The sequence below is a fragment of the Adiantum capillus-veneris genome, chromosome 21 (genome assembly GCF_014529385.1).
Source record: "Adiantum capillus-veneris isolate H3 chromosome 21, ASM1452938v2, whole genome shotgun sequence".
Classification (NCBI taxonomy): Eukaryota; Viridiplantae; Streptophyta; class Polypodiopsida; order Polypodiales; family Pteridaceae; genus Adiantum; species Adiantum capillus-veneris.
Genome location: NC_140951.1, coordinates 52366261 through 52385263, shown reverse-complemented (window position 1 = coordinate 52385263; position 19003 = coordinate 52366261). Strand labels below are relative to the sequence as shown.

General features: G+C 43.1%; 1 protein-coding gene across 1 annotated transcript in view; it reads right to left on the bottom strand.

Moving 5' to 3' along the window:
- Window positions 1-16938, bottom strand: part of EDA25 (CCAAT-binding factor) — a 92015-nt gene extending 75077 nt beyond the window's left edge. Inside the window, exons 1-3 of the mRNA XM_086493483.1 lie at window positions 15957-16938; window positions 7189-7264; window positions 6308-6430 (exon numbers count right to left, since the gene is read on the bottom strand). Of these exons, the coding sequence (XP_086349609.1) occupies window positions 6308-6430; window positions 7189-7264; window positions 15957-16911 (1154 nt within the window). The 5' untranslated portion in view covers window positions 16912-16938. The remainder of the gene's footprint in view (window positions 1-6307; window positions 6431-7188; window positions 7265-15956) is intronic.
- Between the last annotated feature and the right edge of the window lie 2065 nt (window positions 16939-19003).

The following is a 19003-nucleotide window of genomic DNA, read 5'->3' as shown; positions in this document are numbered from 1 at the left end:
ACTCTCCTTTGATACACCACAGGCTTATTACTCCCAATTAACACTTTGCACATAGGATAACTACCAATCTTCGGTAACAGCTTAAGAGAGACTGACACACACACACTTTTTTTTTGTAAATCTTGTTTGATAGAATTTACAGGTGGGAAACCTCAAAGCGAGGAAAACCCACAGAAAGAAAGGGATACAAAAAGCAGAGCACTATGAGGCTCCAAAGGCTAGAAACAGTCAAAGTAAATCCTGTAGGCATCAAGAGTGATGTCTCCAACATCATGAGCGAAATGCAATGCTTGGCCAAGAGATAATTTAAAATAGGGAAAGGGTTCAACATAAGTGCCTTGGAACATCAAGGAGTTCCTCCGGTGCCAGATGGCCCACAGAGTCCAAAATCTGACCCAGGTAAAGAACACCGCAAACTAAGATTGTGATGACTGGAGCACCCCGAAAAGCCAAAAGCGTCTATGAAAAGTGTCGAAAGGAAAACACAGCCGAAGAGCAGGTGACACTTGCCGAATGAAGGCTCTAGAATGGCGACAACCCCACAGTAAGTGTGGCACGGTCTCCTCAGCTTCAAGGCATCTTAGGCAGCGGGAAGGCGCAATATGCCGTGCATGTAATACACTGCCAACAGGTAGAGCTCCCACCAAGCAGCACCACAAGAAAACATGTTTCTTCAAAGGTAGAAGACTCTGCCAAATGCAAGACAATGTGTGTTGCCACCACAAGGATGACTCGGGAAGTGACCACAGCTAATTACAATGATGCACAATCCATAGATCAGAATGCAGATGGCATAGACATTGCCAGCTGAAATGCAATCCAATATGGTAGTAGCCAGATTCCAATCAGAGAAGTGGGAGTCCACATCCAAAGGAGGAATCGGTGAGTGAGGAGCAAGCATCTTTTGAATTTCCCGCCAGAGAGGAGAATAGTGAGGACCGAACCAAAAGCGGAACACTGCATCAACAAACGAAAGAACATAACCCGAGTCATCAACTACCTCATGTACCTGACAGATTCCTTTTTGGGAAAGAAAATACGCTTGGCAAGGAGACTGTTCAACGAAAGTCGAAGTGAAGGCCCTGCTCCAAATGCAGACTCTCCAAACAAAGGGAGTTACCCAAGAGGATTGTCCACCATGCCATGCCAAATGCGAAGTGACAACCTTCCAATCGACAATGAGAGAAGAAGTAGAGGGACATCCAAGAATGTATCCTTCAAGCTTCCCAAAAACAACATCCCAATAAGTCGGTTTCCAATGACCAAAAGATGGAGTGACAATGTGCGTACACAAAAGAGTGACCATGAGAGCCCAAGGTTGATGCTGCTCCAAAAAAACTGGCAACAATATAGCTTTTTGAGCCAAAACATGACGTCGCAAGTCCAAAATATTTAACCCTCCAAGCGAGAACACACCTTGTCCATAGATAAAAGCCAAAGACCCTTCGTGCTAGACGAGGTCCGCCAAAAATGCTCTAAAATACTGGACATGAGGGACTGCAAGCGCAACTGAGACCAAGATAGCAAAGGCAATTAAAACTGCACATAAGCCACAAGAATGCATTGGACAATCCTGAGACGCACATGTAGTGGCCAAGTGGACAGTTTCCAATAAGTTAACTTGGAATGCAGACGTTGGAGCACCGAATCCAGTTTTTGCATAACCGATACATTCCAACCTAGCGGATAACCCAGATGGCGAACCACAACATGTGGAGGAATAATCTCCCCGGACCACAATATCTTATGCCAGTCACATTCTTTCAGAGGCAATAGCTTGGATATACTAAAGTTAACTTTGAGACCTACTGTCAATCCAAACAAGTGAAGAGTATGCATAATTTATTGTACATCATCATAGTGATTGCAAGGCATAAATAAAGAGTCATCCGCATAGGCCTGACCAGCAAAATGCCGTCCAGAAGGTAATGTCAGGCCATGTAATCTACCAGTGGAAGTCAAGGAATCCAAATACATAAACAAGGGGTGCGTAGCGATCGCATAAAGCAAAGCACTAAGAGGACATCCCCGCCTTGTCGACCGTCCCAAAGGCCAAGATTCTATGAGAGATCCATCCAAAAAGCCTGTAGAAGTGTTGTGTGCATACAAGAAAAGCACAATACGGGATAGCCTAGGCCCAAATCCCAAGTATTGCATGGTATCCGCAATGTAATTCCAAAGAAACATTATCAAATGCCTTTTCAATGTCAACCTGCATAACCAAGACATCCTGTTGAGTGTAGTTTGCATATTCCATACCAATGATGACATTTACGAGGTTATCAGTAATTTGACGTCGTGGAACGAAGCCGTATTGAGATTGATGTAAGCCTTCATGCAGAAAGCACTAGAGTCGGTTAACAAGCATTTTTGCCATTAATTTATATACCACAGGCATATGAGTGTAATAGGCCGCCAATGAGAGAATTCTACACATGTGGCGCGCTTGGCGAGCTTCTCTTGTGGGAGAAGAAGGGGCTACAAAAATCTTGCCATAATGAGAGTGTAGGGTTAGTGCTAGCTCCAGTAAAGTGGAGGTCCACTCCCCTGACGGTAATTTAACTCTCCATATAGCTTGAGACTGCCTGGAGTGATGCCAATGCTGGAAGAATTGTTTAGAAGCACATCCTTTATCTGCAAAAGCCTGTTGGCGAGCTCGAGTCTGCCATTTGGCCAATTTCCTCTCATCATTGTACCGTAACATAGTGCGAGCAGAAAGCAACTTAGTCATTTGAGTGTCAATAAGAGAAGAATGATTAGCCAAGTGCATTAATATGCTACAAGTATCCTTTGCCTGTTTAACTTGTTCCCTTAATTGTGACAAATAATCCCTACTATAATCTTGGATAACACATTGAACACGCATAACAAAGCAAAACCAGGCTATGTCCATATCAACATACATCTGAGAAATCAAAGGCGGGATGATATCCATAATCATAGCGCGAAAAAGCTCATGTTTGAGATGAGCATTATTGACATGCAAAAGTCTCTTCATGGGTAGGCAGTCAGTGACATCAAAAGAGCCAAAATGAAGTTTCAAACATAAGGAAAAATGATCCGAGAGACACATAGCATAATCAATCCTCATCTCGCATACAAAGTCATCGTACTGTTGCATGTGAAAAAGATAAGAGCAATTCAGTCGAGCGCGATACGTAGATTGAGCAAATCAGCCGCATGCAAAAACAAGCCCATTACATGTCAACATAACCCATGATTGCCGATTTCCAAATGCAGCATGTGAGAATGCCCAGTAGTATTATCTGCAAGGTTTGGTGCATTATTAAAATCCCCACAGAGAAATGCATTAGAACGCCAACAATAAGAGGAGATAGCACTTCACAACCGTGTCCTATCTGCAGAAGCTGTGTATGCATATAATCCTCCAAATTCGAAAACTTCCCTATTAACAATACATTGGATGACCATCCATCTCCCAGCCGGGTCATTGAAGACCAAGGTCGGGAAGAGCTCATGTCGAACAAGCATAAGCACTCTAGAATAGCCAGATGATCCTGCATAAGCTATCCAGTAGCCCGCAAAGTAAGAAGTCTATCCTGCAAATTGATGTTGGTTATGCTCTTGAAGAACCACAATGTCCGCTTTACATGTATGTACATAGTGTCAGGTAAGCTGCCACTTGTCGTGATTGCATAACCCACGCACATTATAGGAGATGCAATTCAAAGAACTATATGGTATATACAGTGGGTGAGGAAATGAGAAAAAGAGAAAACTCAGACACCAGTGCCCATCGACACATCCTCCCCAACTATAGGTACTTGAGAAGGTGGGTTAAGACCGGGACCGGGATGATTGAAAATTAGGGCACCTCGCGATGAAGAGGCTTCACCTGTAACAACTTCCTTGTAAGAGTGAACAACCTTGTCCCAAGCTTCAACCAAAGGAGTGTTGTTATTACAAGGGAGTTTTTTCTGAGCAACATTCTTCAAAGGGGGCACAAAATTACGAGAAAATGCTAGAATACGGGTTTTAGCGACTAAAGCGGTTCTCTTGGGCACTATCCAAGTTTGAGAGGTTGAAACCTGTTCTTTTGCTTTATCTTTAATATTTGGAGAAGTAGAAAGTGCAGACAACTGTAATTGTTTCCCTTTGCCTTTATTCACCCCAATTGTTGGGGAGGAGGTTGAAACACCTTTGTTTTGAACCTCAGTAGAAGATTTCGGAGGTGAGGGGTAGGGAGATTTGGTTCCGAATATTTGGACTGCATATGACCAAATTTGCCACAGCGGAAGCAAGAATTTGCAAATTTGCCCCATTTAAGTTTAAATGGACGCTTTCCAACCACAACATCCCCAGAATCAATCGAAATACCTGCTGGTGTGGGAATATCCGTGTCCCACAGAATACAAAAACAATGTGTTTGCATCCACCTTAGGAGGGCAAATAACTTACTAGGCAGCCAACAAGGGAAGAAAGTGACGTCAAGTGCGAGGAAAGTCTACCATTTCAAGCCAGACGAGACACTTGTGACGAATGAAGCTCTGATAGTCCTTGGTGAGAGCCCAAGGCAGCACATGAGTCATCTGCGTATTGAAGAAAAGAGGAGACATTTCAAGCAAAGCATCCCGAGCATCCATGTCGGCCAGCAAGACTTCATAGAAGCCTCGTGCGCCAAAGTAAACCCCTCGGACTCCTTGCTGTTTGAGTAGGAAATCAACCCATTGGCCTACATCCTGAAGCCGTAGGCATTCTACCGGGAAAAAAAGAATCACCGAGTTAAGTGCATATTGAGCAACAGGATCCATAAGCTCCTATACAAGAGTGCGCACTTCCCAGGCTTGACGTGCATCCTCGAAGTCCTCATGCAAACATTCTTTGATAAGGCTTAAAGCATCCATAACCGAACTTTCCATGGCTTTCCGGTGCTTGTATATACACTGATCAGTCGAATCCATGTGAAGCTCACACACACCCATACACTCTTTTTTGGTTAGCCGAACTAAAAGCTACACACTTTTTTTTGTAAGACCTTTTTTTTTATAAAATTCCTCTGCATAAAACCACAACTCACTGTACGTTCAGCTCAACACTCTTCCAAGTAGAGACCGTACAAAAGACACGGCAAATTCCACTACTAACTTTCTGAAGAACTAACTCTCTGAAGCTGCAAAACACTGTCAGACAAAACCTGTACAGGAGTCTATTGTCGAGCAGAAAACTGAACTCCTCGCTTGTGCAGGTTTCACAGAGCTGAAAGGTCGCAGGGACAGAGCAGACGTACGACAGTCCCGACTCAGAGCTGTGGACTTGCACGCAGCGCAACAACACCCAAACACACACTCTCACACCTACGCACGCATACACACACACACAGCTGGCTGACAAGAACCGAGCTGCAGACTGTCGTGCAGCAGCAGAAGCCCAAGATCGGGAGCAGGAATGCCTACACGCAGCACACGCACACATGCGGGGGCACCTGAGGGCAGGTTGGGACTCGCGAGGTGGAAGGCTGCAGACTGCACAGGTTTAGGGTTCGCATCTCTCTCTCTCTCACACACACACACACATAAGAGAGAGAGAGAGAGAGAGAGAGAGATACCATATTAGATATGTAAAAATATGGATAGCTTGAAAGATTGAGAGAGACAGATTAGATAGTGGGAGAAGATTAGGAGTGGCCCCTTCACAGGAATTTGTTTATTCCTCCAGAAAATCACGTGTATAGGCTGAAAATTCAGCATGGAAGCACCGTGTGTTCTCCTTCGTGCGATCAGTTCGGCAACACCGCCTCCAATGTCTTTCTTTTTTTCCATTCCAATTGTTCCTAGTCTTAGTCTAGCTGAGAAATATTTCCTCTTACCTGTCCATAATATAATGCTGATGGTCTGGATGCTTCTAATACATTAAAAGCAAGCATCTGTTTGTGGGTGAACGAATTCTGTAACACTCATCACACACACACAACTTTAGCTCTCCTTATACGTTCGAATTATCTGGAATAATTCATCAAGAAACTCTTTCAAACAAACTCGAACACTCAACGATATACAAACTCGAATTTCAAGCATAGAACAATTACAAACTCAAACATAGAACACTATCAGTTCACATATCTAGTCCCTTATTACGAAAAGTATGGAAAAATCGCAGGCCATGAATTATAATAACTCAACAATGACCTGAAAAGCTAGAAAAGCAGGAAGAGAAGCTAGTGCATGAATGTGTGCACTCTTATGCGTGAGTGTGTTGAGAGCGAGGGGGGGGGGGGGGCGGTTGTGGTTGGATGAAAGAGAAAGGAGAAGAGGAGGAGGAGGGGGTTGGAAGGGACACATTCTATTACCTTTGTTTCAAGCAATCCTCCCAATACCATAAAAACAAAACCCCGTCCGCTTCCTGGGTATCCTGTAGTTGTGCGTCTAGAGGCTGCTGCATCAAGAACTTAAGCTTTCGATCTGGCAGCAGACTAACATACACAACAACCTATGTTAGAATGGCCATCCCCAAAAGCAAATCTTCTTAATCAATAAGAAGACCAAAAACCATGTGAATACGTGAGCAATCAGATTGATTCCAAGCACAAAGACGTGTTCATGCACCAAAAAGGATACTTATTGGGGACGAGCCAAATTGAATGAGTGTCCACATTTGTGGAGGTACCAAAATGCAAGAGTTGAAGCCTCAATGTGATCGATTTCAAATTTCTCCAATGGAATATATACTGACATAATTAACCTATTCTGTATGTGCACAATGACATTAACCTTCTATAGAAGCCATGGCTTCAAAGTTGCAAGGCTTTCATATATTTACCTAGACGAATCCAGGAAAAGTCCAAATTCACCTGAATAGGAAATTGCAATTTACAAACGAATGGAAGTCACCTTCAAGACAAAATAACCAAACACTTCCTCACGAACAGTGTGGCCTCAACAATACAATGGCGTCCCCATTATTACCATCAGTGCCCAATAGGCGGTACAGAACTAGTTATCAGCAAATGAGCCACACAAACACATACCAACACATATACAAGCATATATATACAAAGGTCTACACGCAGAGTTTCTGTCATGGTTCCGGAGATGTGGGTAAACACAGAATTAGGGAATACATTTCAAGATCGATGTACACAGCATTAAAGTTTGATAAATAATTAGCTTAAGTGGAAATAACCAAAAGACAGTGGACACTACAAGGCCAATTTGTTTGGCTGAACTTAACCTTGTCACAAAAAGCTCCTTCAGTGCATCAATGCCCATTGCAGCGTGCCTCTTTCCACCTTTAGACGTGACCATTCCTGCATTCAACACAAACTGGTTGAAAATAAAAGAAGATTTCTTTGACAAAAACCAAGCACCAAAACAAGGTTTGCCAAAATGACTAAAAATAAACAAGAAGTAATGTAAAGAAAGAAAGCTTCATTGAAGTCTATTTGGAGGTCAAAATGGGCCTATCAGACAAATAGATGTACATGGGCATATTCCTCTGGCTATTGAGAAAGTACTAAAAACTGAGAAATATATGGGATGGTGGAGGGATGAGCTCTCACTCTAGGGGCCAATAGATGCCTAGCTATATGCTCAGGGAGGACATCAAATTTGTGGATCTAGCTAGCTCCATCCAGTACTAAAAGTGTAGGTGTAGGGTGTTGCTAAATCGGCTTTATCTGACAAGAAAAATAATTATAAATCAATTATTGAAATTTTAAGTGAGAGGGTTTTTCTCATTGGAGACATCCGAGTACAGGTATTTCTAGTGCATCATTCAGAGTAATGACAGGAGCACTGTGAACGGGAAAATCTGTAAGGCCACCATGAACAAGTACTTCTGATGTGTCACACCGGATGGGTGACAGGGAGCATCGGGAAGAAGTATTCGACCATCCGGGAACGGACATCTTTGATGCGTCGTAGGATGGGTGACAGAGCATCACAAAGGAGATAGTACCACAAGTTTGGTAGAAAAGGACTAAATGATGGATATTCCTGATGCGTCGCAGGGTGGGTGACGGGGGCATCAAAAAGGGAATATTCCATACGAGAGGAAATTCCAAACTGTGTTAGAATTCTGCACAAGGATGAGCAACTCAGCAAGCACTTGAATGAAGATCGGTTCAGAGGAAACTTTGAGAAAATACACTTGCTTTCTGAGAAAGCAAGTTGCTTTTCGCGAAAGCAGATGCTTTCCCGCGAGGAAGTCTATGTCTACATTGCATTCATGCATGTGGTTGCATCCAAGGACGCCTGGGAAGTGTTGTGTAAGCATGGTTTTCAACTTATAAGGTTTTATTGAGTTTTTGGGCAGGTTCATACCATTTTTTAAACAAAGGCCGCCTGCCCACTTAATAAGTGGGCAAGCCCTCAATTGAAATAGGCCAAAAAACCAGCGTTGCATAAAAGCAGAACGTACGATCTTCTTCTCTCTTTCTGGGTGAACATCAGCAATCTCTCTCTCCCTCTCTCTAGCGCCCCTCTCCCTCCCCTATTCTTCGCCACCGGGAGCAATAAGAGGCGAAGCCTCCCTCACTCTCAGGATGAGAAAACAACCAGCACTTGTAGAAAAGGAATGCTGCTGCAGAATTTCAGCGGTGAAGATGAGGTTGCCGGCCAGTCTCATGGCTGCTTCGAATGTACCAAATGTCGCCAAGACCATGTAGGCGGGTACCATCGTGAAGAAGCGCCTTCGAAGATCGAATCCATCGTGACAAGCTGCTGTTTTTCTCTGTTTTCAGCCCATAAACAACGAGGACAGGGCTGATTTACCAGAAGGAACCCGAGACACACCTCTTCTGTATGTAGGATTGGAAGAGAGGATTCTCCATGCAGAGATCTCTTCCGGAGAATTGCTTTCCGAGAACCGAGTTGCATTTCGAGCTTCGAGACTTTGGAGGTAATGCTTTTCATGTTATGATCTCTGAGTATTTGATTGCAGGTGTACTTCCTCTTCGTGAGGGAGTAGGAGCAGAGGACAGCATAAGCCTCTGCAAGAGAAAAGCGCTCTGAGGAACTAGAGCCAGATTAGCCCAAGGGTTTCGTACCCTGAGTTTGGGAGTAAATCCACACATCGGAGAGAGGTAGTCTCTTGAGCTGTGATCCAAAAATTGAGATTCCCAAGGAAAGGACTTTGTGTCCAAGAAAGCACAGTTGTTCTACAAGAAGAAGACTCTAGGAACAGAGTCAGAAAAGAGTTGCAGGGATACCATGCCCTGAGTCTGGAAGATGAAATCCAAAGGCGAGAATTCGGAATAAGGAACGGAAGTTCCTTGGAATAGGGTTTTGCACTAGGAATAGGAAGCTGAGGCTTCCAGGAACCATCGAGTTTGATTCTAGAACAAGCGTGCTAATACGTTCGGTTCAGGTGCTTGTATAGACTTCTCCTCAGTAAGAAAGATACTATTACGTGGGGGGGGGGACCAACCCATCTTTTGTCCCCAGTATTGTGTCAATCTTCTCACTCTCTCTATCTCTCGCTCTCTCTCTAATTCTCTCTATATCTGTCGCGTGACACATCCAACCCTATGTGTCCATGGACAAGCTACACCATAGCAGGTTCCCGTCAATCCAGTCAGTTTAGATTAGAAGTGATATGGCACTTTTGTGAGTCTATTCGTAGACCGTGCATGCCCAGTCACTTAGTGTAGATGCATATTCTCAGGTTGCACACCGCATAAGCATAAGCATTTCCATCAGATTCCATCAGAGTCAGTTTGGGGATTTTTCAAGTGACTTTATCCTATTTTTCCCTATTTTTAACATTTTTCACTTATTTATTAAGTGACTTTTGTTGGGAACTAAGTAGGGCAAATTGGGTAAGTTCATATATAAGCAAACCCAAGTTAGCACAATAGGGCAGATGAGAAAGGAGCACAACAGGCCCCCAAGCAGCAGGTGCTTCCCCTCTCTCAACAAGACCCTCTCCAAGCCTCCCTTGGTGAGACCCACCCCCTTCAGCCCATCAGCGTTTTGGGATCGACATCAAGCCTCTCTCCCCCTTGGCATTTTCCTCACCTGCAGCCATCGCCCTCAAGCTTCTCTGCTTGGCGTTTCTCCCCTACCAAAGGCAGCCAATTCAGTGTTTTACTAACGCTAGCAAACCTGCCAAAAGGCAGCGTTTTTCAGCATTGGAAACGCAGCCTAATACCTGCAATTTTCAGCGTTTTCAGCCTACAACAGTAGCCCTAAAAACGCAGCCAGATAGTGCAAGAACTTCAACGTTTTTCATCATCATACGAGCCTCGACAAGCGGGTCATTTTCAGCCATAAAAACAGCAGCAAACCAGTCATTTCCAGCCCCCCAAAGTGGTCCAGATTCTCAGCCATTACCCCTTTGTGGACAGCAGATAGAAGAGCATCGAGTTCAGCCCTAGAGTCATCATCGTCGTCATCGACATAGTCCCCGTTTGCACCAGTCCATGCATCATCATTGTACACCTTTGTGCAATCAAAAGTAGACCACTCTCGCCGACGAGAGTGGGGCCTTCGGAGGAGGGTTTTACAACCTCTCGGGTGTCGTATCTCTTTTCTCTCCTTCTCTCAGTCTCATACACTTGCACGCACAATATCCACTCACTTTGTTCATGATCATAGCACTCTCCATAAGACGGAAGGCTCTCTCCTTCCCTAAGAACTAAAGGGAACCTTGAGCAAATATAGATCACTAATCTTGAGAAAATACAACATTCATTCCGCTTCACCTTACATTGGTATCAGAGCTTTGGAAGTGTTCTGTACTACTCAAGAAAAGAACCACAAAGAACCACAAGGATTTTTTTTGCTTGTTGCAGTCGCACGAACCCAAGTTCGCTTGGGCGTGTCGATTCCTAATCGTGTTTTGTTGAAGAGTGACAGGAATCTCAAGAAAGAAGGGCTTGTCCAGCCTCCCCTTGTGTCTCTTTTCACTCATTGAGAGCGGACCATGCACTTAGCCGCCGGCCAATCGACGTGAGGTGGGAAAAAGCAACCTTGGTGTGAGCGCAAGGCCGCCAAGGGGTGCGCCTGCAGAAAGGAGTAGAACTCGGGTGAAGAGAAGATCCTTCTCCAACGCGATTTGCAAGCAAAAGAAAACCTCAAGAACCAAGTTCCTCGTGAACTTAAGCATCCGGAAGAAGTATTCAACCATCCGGGAACGGACATCTCTTATGCGTCGTAGGATGGGTGACATAGAGCATCGTAAAGGAGATTGTACCGCAAGTTCGGTAGGAAAGGACTAGGTGATGGATATTCCTGATGCATCACAATTTGAAGGATAGGCTGTTATGGGAAACAACAACAATTTGAAGCAGTGTTGCTTGAGGACAATCTTGTCTATGTGAATGGGTGTTAACACCCTTCTTCCATCTCTCAATAATCCTTGATACTCTGTTTTTAATTTTTGTCAAAAATCTTCTTGAAGTCCTTGAGATATCCAATTAAGGCTTCAAATAGTAGTGACAAGTTTCATTTACAAGAGTTTAGGATTAGTAAAATATGAGGTGGAGCTGATTGTTATATTGTTAAGTGGATGACTACCGCCAGACTATATTTTGAATTTTCCTTGAAAGGTGAATCTGGGCACTCCTTGGATTTGTCTAGGTCTATAGATAAATGAGTCATGACCAAGGTGACAGAATATTTTCTTTGATGAGCTCTTTGAAATGGAAGGTTGAGCTTACCCGTGCTTTATTTATTCAATATCAATACATCATACAACAAATGCTACATTCATTATTCTGCAATGCCCTACCTTTAAGACACTTTAGTGTCCCACTCCTATTCTCTTCTACTTGACATGGACTAATTTTTTTCATGCATCCACAAATTTGTAGTTGATCAGAACATGCCATGCAATGTCTCCTTTTTTATTCATTCGTGTAGGGGTTGTACCGTTAGTTCGGTGGAAGAGACTGAGAGGTGGATATTCCTGATGCGTGACATGATGGGTGACGGTAGCATCGGATAGGGAATATTTTATTGGAATGGGAAGAATTCCGAACTTGGTAAGGAATACGCGTAAAGACGCAGGCACAAGAATAAAGATGGGTTTTTTGAGAAGCTTTTTTCAAAAAATAGAAAATTTTTCAGTGCTTTCCGGAAAAGTAGATATTTTCTCGCTATGTTTGCATTGCATCTTTGCATGAGGTTGCATCCAAGGATACCTAGGAAGTGTTGTGTAGCATCGGTTTTCAGCTCACTGTGTTTTTATTGAGTTTTTGAACAGGTTCACATTATTTTTAAAAGTGGCTGGCTGCCCACTTAATATTGGACAACTCACTTAAATAAACAAGGCATAAATAAAGCAGCGCCCTCCCTTATGGCTGAAAATAGCGTAAGCTTTCTCTCTCCTCTCTCTAAAACGCTGATTTTGAAGAAGAGGCTCCACCGACGGGAAACTGCAAGTGCTCAAGACCGCCTCGTGGAGGAAGGTTGCTTTCCGTGCCAAGAGCGACATGTGAATTGTGGTCATGAGTTTTTGTGAGTCTTTTGCTATGTTGTTTGTGTTGTGCAGGCACTCCATCTCGAAGAAGTGAGCAAGGAGCCTTCAACCTACGCTCGGAGATTTCGAAAACGTAATTTGGACCGATTTGTTGAGCTTCCATGCTCTGAGTATGGATAGGAAGGACATGAGAAGAGTTTTTGCCTCTCAAATTTTGAATGCAAAGGAACAGATCATCAAGTCTATGATCTAGAATGGAGGGGTTTCTCTGGTTCTTGTGTTTGTAAAAAGATTCTCCCTAATAAAGATTCTTTTGAGGGGAGACCAGCCTATCTTCTGGTCCTCAATACTGTGTTGATCTTCTCCCTTATCTCGTTCCCGTTTAATTCCATTTATTTTTAGCCTATTAATTTTTTTTGTGCGCTCCCGTTTGTGACAGTGGTATCAGAGCTCAGTCGCCTCTCTTTTTCTGCAAAGGACGACGATTTTAGGAAGAAACAGGAAGAGCCATGACGAGCCACGGGAGGACAAACTTTAGCAAGTACGAGTTCAACTTGCAGAATTGCAGCAACTTCTCAGGCTGCCGGCCGTCCAGAAGGTTTTGGACGGAATGAAGAAGCCGCAAGGAATAGATGCCCATGGGCGTTAGAAAAATCCTACCGGTGGTAACAATGTGCAAGAGGAAAACGCAGAAAGATGTGCCGAAGCGCACAAGAGATCTCTCAATCGGAACAAATGACTTTCCAAGAGCAAGGGCCAGGAAAAAGAAGTCTCTCTCCTAAATGAAAGCAAGGATGTCTCTATCTCTTCTCCATCATACTCTCCTGATTACTACTACTTTCACTTCTCATACAGTATCTAGGCCTTTTCCAAGAAGAGACTGCCTTCTATTCTCCTACGAAATACTAAGGAGAAGCTCAAATTTAAGAAGGATAACTGCAAGCGACACCACAAGTTGTGGGTTTTAAAATCTCGTGACAAGGAGGTCAAGTTAGACAGTTACGCAGGACGAAGAGACATCTCCGAGACACTTGTCTTTTATCAGACAGTTTGAAGTTGCTTTTGCCAACAAAAGCTTTACTGAAAAATCCAAGTTGCATCATGTTGGGATGTATCTCAAGGAGACGGCAAGCAATTAATGATCGACCAAGATTTTGGAAGGTACACAAACCAAAACGTGGGCTTAGTTCAAATTTGAATTTTATGACTGCTCAACTTTGAGAAGGACACCCGGAAGGAATGGACTGGCTCGCTCAAAAGGAACGAGTCACTGCTTATGTTAATGGGTATTTGTTGGTTCTTCTGAAAGTTACGCCTTTTGTGAAGGTTTCCGATGAGGAAAAGATGGAGAAATTCGGAGGAGGCCTTCAACCACTGCTTCGAAAGAGCATGAAGGTTTATCCCCATGATACCCTTCAACGGATGATGGAGGACATTCCAGTGGTACCCCTAGATGGCATGTACCGTGCAAGGCAAAGAGCGATTTACGACGACCATGGCAACCAAGGCGAAAAGCGTTCACTTCACGACTCGGATTAGCCTAAGAAGTGAGAGGGTACCGGAAAACGGCTCAAGTATCTCATGCCCAAACCAAGTTCAAACCTTCAAAGAGCAAGGAAGGTGTTTTTACTGTGGTGAGAAAGGACACATGAACTTTGAAGATCGACTGTCTTGTTCGGCAGCAACCGCAAGAACAAGCATCTTCAAAGAAAGAAAAAGCGAAGAAGGAACCTGCTCCACCAAGCTTGAATTCTATTCCTGATTTTCAAGGGAATTCGAAAACGGAAAAAGGGAAGCGCCAGCTTTTAAAGGGTTGGGGATTTGTGAATAATCAACGGGTATCGATTCTTTATGATCCTGGATCAACGGACAACTTTATCTCATTGGATACTGTAGAACGCTTGGTCCTCACACCGGCTCAGCTTGGAACTCAAGTCACATCCGAATCGACATTCGAGGGGTTGACTATCAATATAACTCCCGTGCAGGGACAACTCAATCTTCGGATTGGTGAGTACAAGAGGAGAGAGAGAGAGAGAGAGAGAGACCTTTATTGCAGACAAAGTGCAATTCTTGCTTGCAAGATTCTGGAGCACGTCATTCACTGGTTGTGAATCTCGCTAATCATCCGCGTGCACGCGGACGACCATGCTGCTCTTGAGGATAGCATAGCCATGGTTTGTCAACCTTACTTTTCAAAGCAGAGATAACCATCACAAAAATCAAAATTATTTAGGGCCCCTTCATTCCAAGGCGTTAGTAGTTAATACTCCCTTCTCAACATGTCCGAGCTGCGACAGACGATGAGGACACTCAGCACTGCCACATGTAACAGGTCCCAAATTATGTGGAAAGACCCTCGCTTTTGAGCATGAGGGCAAGCACATTAAAATTTCTGTTGTTGTTGGGGATTGGCTATTCCCTATTGTAAGCCATATCTCCATTAAGAAGAAAATAAAGAAGTGCGTTTTTACTTGATTTTCGCATGGGAAAAGGACCTACTTTGAAAATTAAACGTTTTTATTTATTGAAAGGTATAAGGATTGTTTCGCGGACACCCTTCCGGACACGCTACCTCAGGAACATCTGGAAGATCACCGTATTGATCTTGTTTTGCGTACTCTCCTCCTAATCGACCCCCTAACAAGGTAAGTCTTGCTCAACAAGAGAAAATTTTTAAGCAAGTTAACGAGCTTCTGGAAAAAAGTCTAGTGCGACCAATTTGGCCTATTTTAATTGAGGGCCTGCCCACTTAATAGCAGCCTTTGTTTAAAAAATGGTTATGAACTTGCCCAAAAACTCAATAAAGCCTTATAAGTTGAAAACCATGCTTGCACAGCACTTCCCAGGCGTCCCTGGATGCAACAACATGCACGAATGCAATGCAGACATAGACCTCCTAGCGGGAAAGCATCTGCTTTCACGAAAAGCAACTTGCTTTCTCAGAAAGCAATTATATTTTCTCAAAGTTTCCTCTGAACCCATCTTCATTCAAGTGCTTGCTCATCCTTGTGCACAATTCTAACACAGTTCGGAATTTCCTCTCATATGGAATATTCCCTTTCCGATGGCCCCGTCACCTAGACGTTAAGTCCGCGACTTAACGTCCTCGTGAAGGTAGAGAAGTCGAGGACCCCACTCTCTGACATTCTTACCCTCTTTAGCAGCAAACCGTTTGATAATATCCTCTAGACATTGCATCCACGTGTTGGGTTGCGACTATGATATTTCAGCCTGGCCAATCGTTGGCAAGGCAGCTTCTAGAATCTAGAATAACATGGACACATACTACTGAAGCTTTGGCAATCTAAATAGCCCTTTTCACCAAAACTTGCATCAATGTATTAAAAATGATTTGACACTTTGATTGTACTTCCATAAGTCCCACCATATAAAAGAGAGAAAGTAACCTTCAGCTCAATCAAAATTTTGTCATGCTCCCATCTCCACTGCACTTTTAATACAGTAACATAAAGTAACTAAATCACTTGTTATGAAACTGCCACTAACTTGCATACACAACATCTGTTAAACATATTGTATGTGAACTTGGTTTTAGAGAAGTTGTGGGCACAAACCTAGAAGAGAATCTAGTGATCTGAGGTTGGCAATTGCATTGTCTTGTAAGAGGACAGTAAAGGCTGCCACTTTGTCAGCTGTTGTCCCCGTCTTGCGAGCCATCATAAGCCACCGCATATCACTGTCTTTCCCACGGGACTTCTCATACTCTGCAGCAACCTTTTCCATCAATTCTTCTCCTTTCTTCTGCACTTTCGCTGCTAAAGCACTCCATGCTAAATCCCCATCAGTCTGATCTGCCCCACCAACAGCTGCATTTCTGCTGACCATTTTGATGGATGCTGGTGAGGCTTCATACCAAGGTCCAGACTTCAAAAGGGACATGATCCTTGATAGAGACTTTGAACCTCCTTTTGTAGAGTCCCCCTTGATTGTATGGTCCTTATGAGTCCGGTCATCTTGTTTGAGCTTCTTTTTCAAGACAGACTCATTTATCTTGGCATTGTCTGCCTTGCGCTTCTTCAATAAACCATTGTCAAAGGAACTATCTCTCTTCTCTGCTCCTTTTTTCTTCATAAAACCATCCCTTGCTTTCTCTCGAGTCTCCTTCTTGGAAAAAGGATGCTTGGAATCTCCGAGCTTTCCTGCTTTGGCCACCTCTTCCTTTCTCTCTCCATTGGCTTCTTTCTCTCCATGCTTTTGCTTGGCTGTAAGCCCAATTCGAGAAGTCTGCTTGGACCCGGCTTTCTCAGGCTTCGCACTTGCCTCTAATGCAGTACTTGAAGCCTTAGCTTTCTTCTTCGCCTCCATAAGCTCGGAAGAAGACCATGGCTTGTCTGTAGTGAAGGTTTTTGGTGTCTTTGGCGGCTTATTGTCAGATATACGACCTTTTTTCCGAAAATCGGCATCATAAAAACCATCGCCTTCCCCAGAAGCTGCAGAAAATCCGAGGCTGGACACGAAGGAGGCGACGTCGGCCTGTATGCTGCTCAAGTCCTCGGTTTTGCTCGGCATTGCAAGCACACTTCTACTGGAGTCTGGGTGGCACATATTTATGTACCTTTTGGTCCTATTTTTTTGCCCGCCCAACGCCTATATGGAGGGGGTAGATTTTTGGCTTTTGAAGGGACTTGCCTATGTTTTAATTTAACTTTTTTGGCTTCTAAAATGGGAGATGACTTTGCACGGTTTTATTGGCTAGGGTTAGAAAAGTTTCTTATTGCATTGTGATCGTCGTACTCACTAAGCCAAGGCAGCTACAGGACATACTTCCTCGTCTTTATGTCCTCGCCAAGCAACCACAAGCTCTTGCAATTTCCACTCCAATCCACCAACCAACTACAATTGGCAAATCACGAGTTCTTATGTAGCTTGCTAGTGTTTTAAGTATGATGGGCGGCCTTGTGTGTTTGTGTATGATACTAAACCCTTCATGGCTTCAAAGTATAAGTTGGATCCCTTCATTTGATCACCACTTGATAGTCTAATTGATTGCATTTAATCTCTTGCATTAGCATTTTTACATAATTAATAAAACCACTCCTTAATTACTAGCTCTACTAAGTAATCTTAGACATGCTCTTGGAAGACCATTGAGCCACTAGCCTTCTTAATTAGGAGGCTTATGATTAGTAGGAGACATTAACTAATTCTCTTCTCATTTTAGGCATAATTCTCTTTGATTTTCACTCGTCATTGCATTCCCAAACGCAATTGAGTGACTGTGTTAGAGAAAAACCCTCTGCACTAGCTTAATTTGTAATGGAAATGTATTTATTACATAAGTGGAAAATCAAGGAATATGCAAAAGGATACCAATTTATGGATATTTTCTTATTAAAATGCTCTTTATGAGTAATGGTCATTTTATGTCCTCGCGGAAAATTTGTAATCATGTTTAAGTATAAAAGAAATCTATAAGTAAATATGTGCAAGAGAAAAATGCTCACTCTTGCATGGGGGAGAGATTGCACCAACTGCTCTGTCCTTCTTCTCTTCTCTCACCTCTCCTCTCTCCATGCATGTGTACACACTAGGAGGTACACCTGCACGACTCTCTCTCTCTCTCTCTCTCTCTCTCTCTCTCTCTCTCTCTCTCTCTCTCGTGTTGTGGTCTCTTCCTCATGATTTTCAAGGTATGTGTAGTTTGATTTGTTGTTTGTATGTTATTTGAGATATTTTGTAGGGATGCCTTGCCTTCCGTCTTTGTAGCAATGGTATCAAAGCATTTTTTCACTCATGAAAACATGATGATGCAGAGTTATGAAGATCCAAACAACCAAAACATCGTTAAAGCTAAGTCTAATCAAATTTTTTTGTTTTTGTACCATAAGGTTCCTTTTTCTTTCTTTTGTTTTCAAGAGATTTGAGTAATTGGGGAGCAGTTAATGCATGACTAAGATGAGATAATAGCAATAGTTTTTGCATGTATGGCAAGTTACGCTTGGACAGGAAGAGAAAAATGTTATATAAGAAGTATAAAGGATGAACATCATAGAGAGGAAAGGCTCAATAGAAGAACAAGGAATAAGAAGATTAAAAAGGAGAAGAGAAGCTTTAACTCCCTTGGGAGATCTCTTGAGTCTCTTGTCACCAAAAGAGAGGAGGAATTTTGCGGTTGTGGAAATTGAATCCAAAAGGGAGTAGAGGAAGAAGAAGAATTAGACAAGCTTTAATGTTGAAAGGACTATCCCAATAGTGGTTAAAAAGGAGAAGAAGCAAATGAGTCGTTGTATTCTAGGCTTTCATGAATGTAATCGAGCAATCCTTGTGTCGTTCATGATCATATTCATCAATTCCAGCATCGTCTAGTAGACATAGATGGTATAGTAGACCGGTATGTGTAGCATCATCTTGGTCGCGTGGTTGCATGTTGTGGTTGTTGGGCCTATTCTGAGTGGGGAACTAAAAGGTGATCACAATTTTTCTCTCTAATGGGAACCAACCTAAGCTAAGTCTTTTTCGTTTTCCTTTTAATTCAACAAATCAACACAAAGATGCTTGCATACAAAGGCACCCTTTCTTTTGCTACATTGCCCATTGTGGCAATGGCCATATGGCAGATCTAGCAAAGGAGGTGGTTGACCTACCACATGAGGTTGTTAAC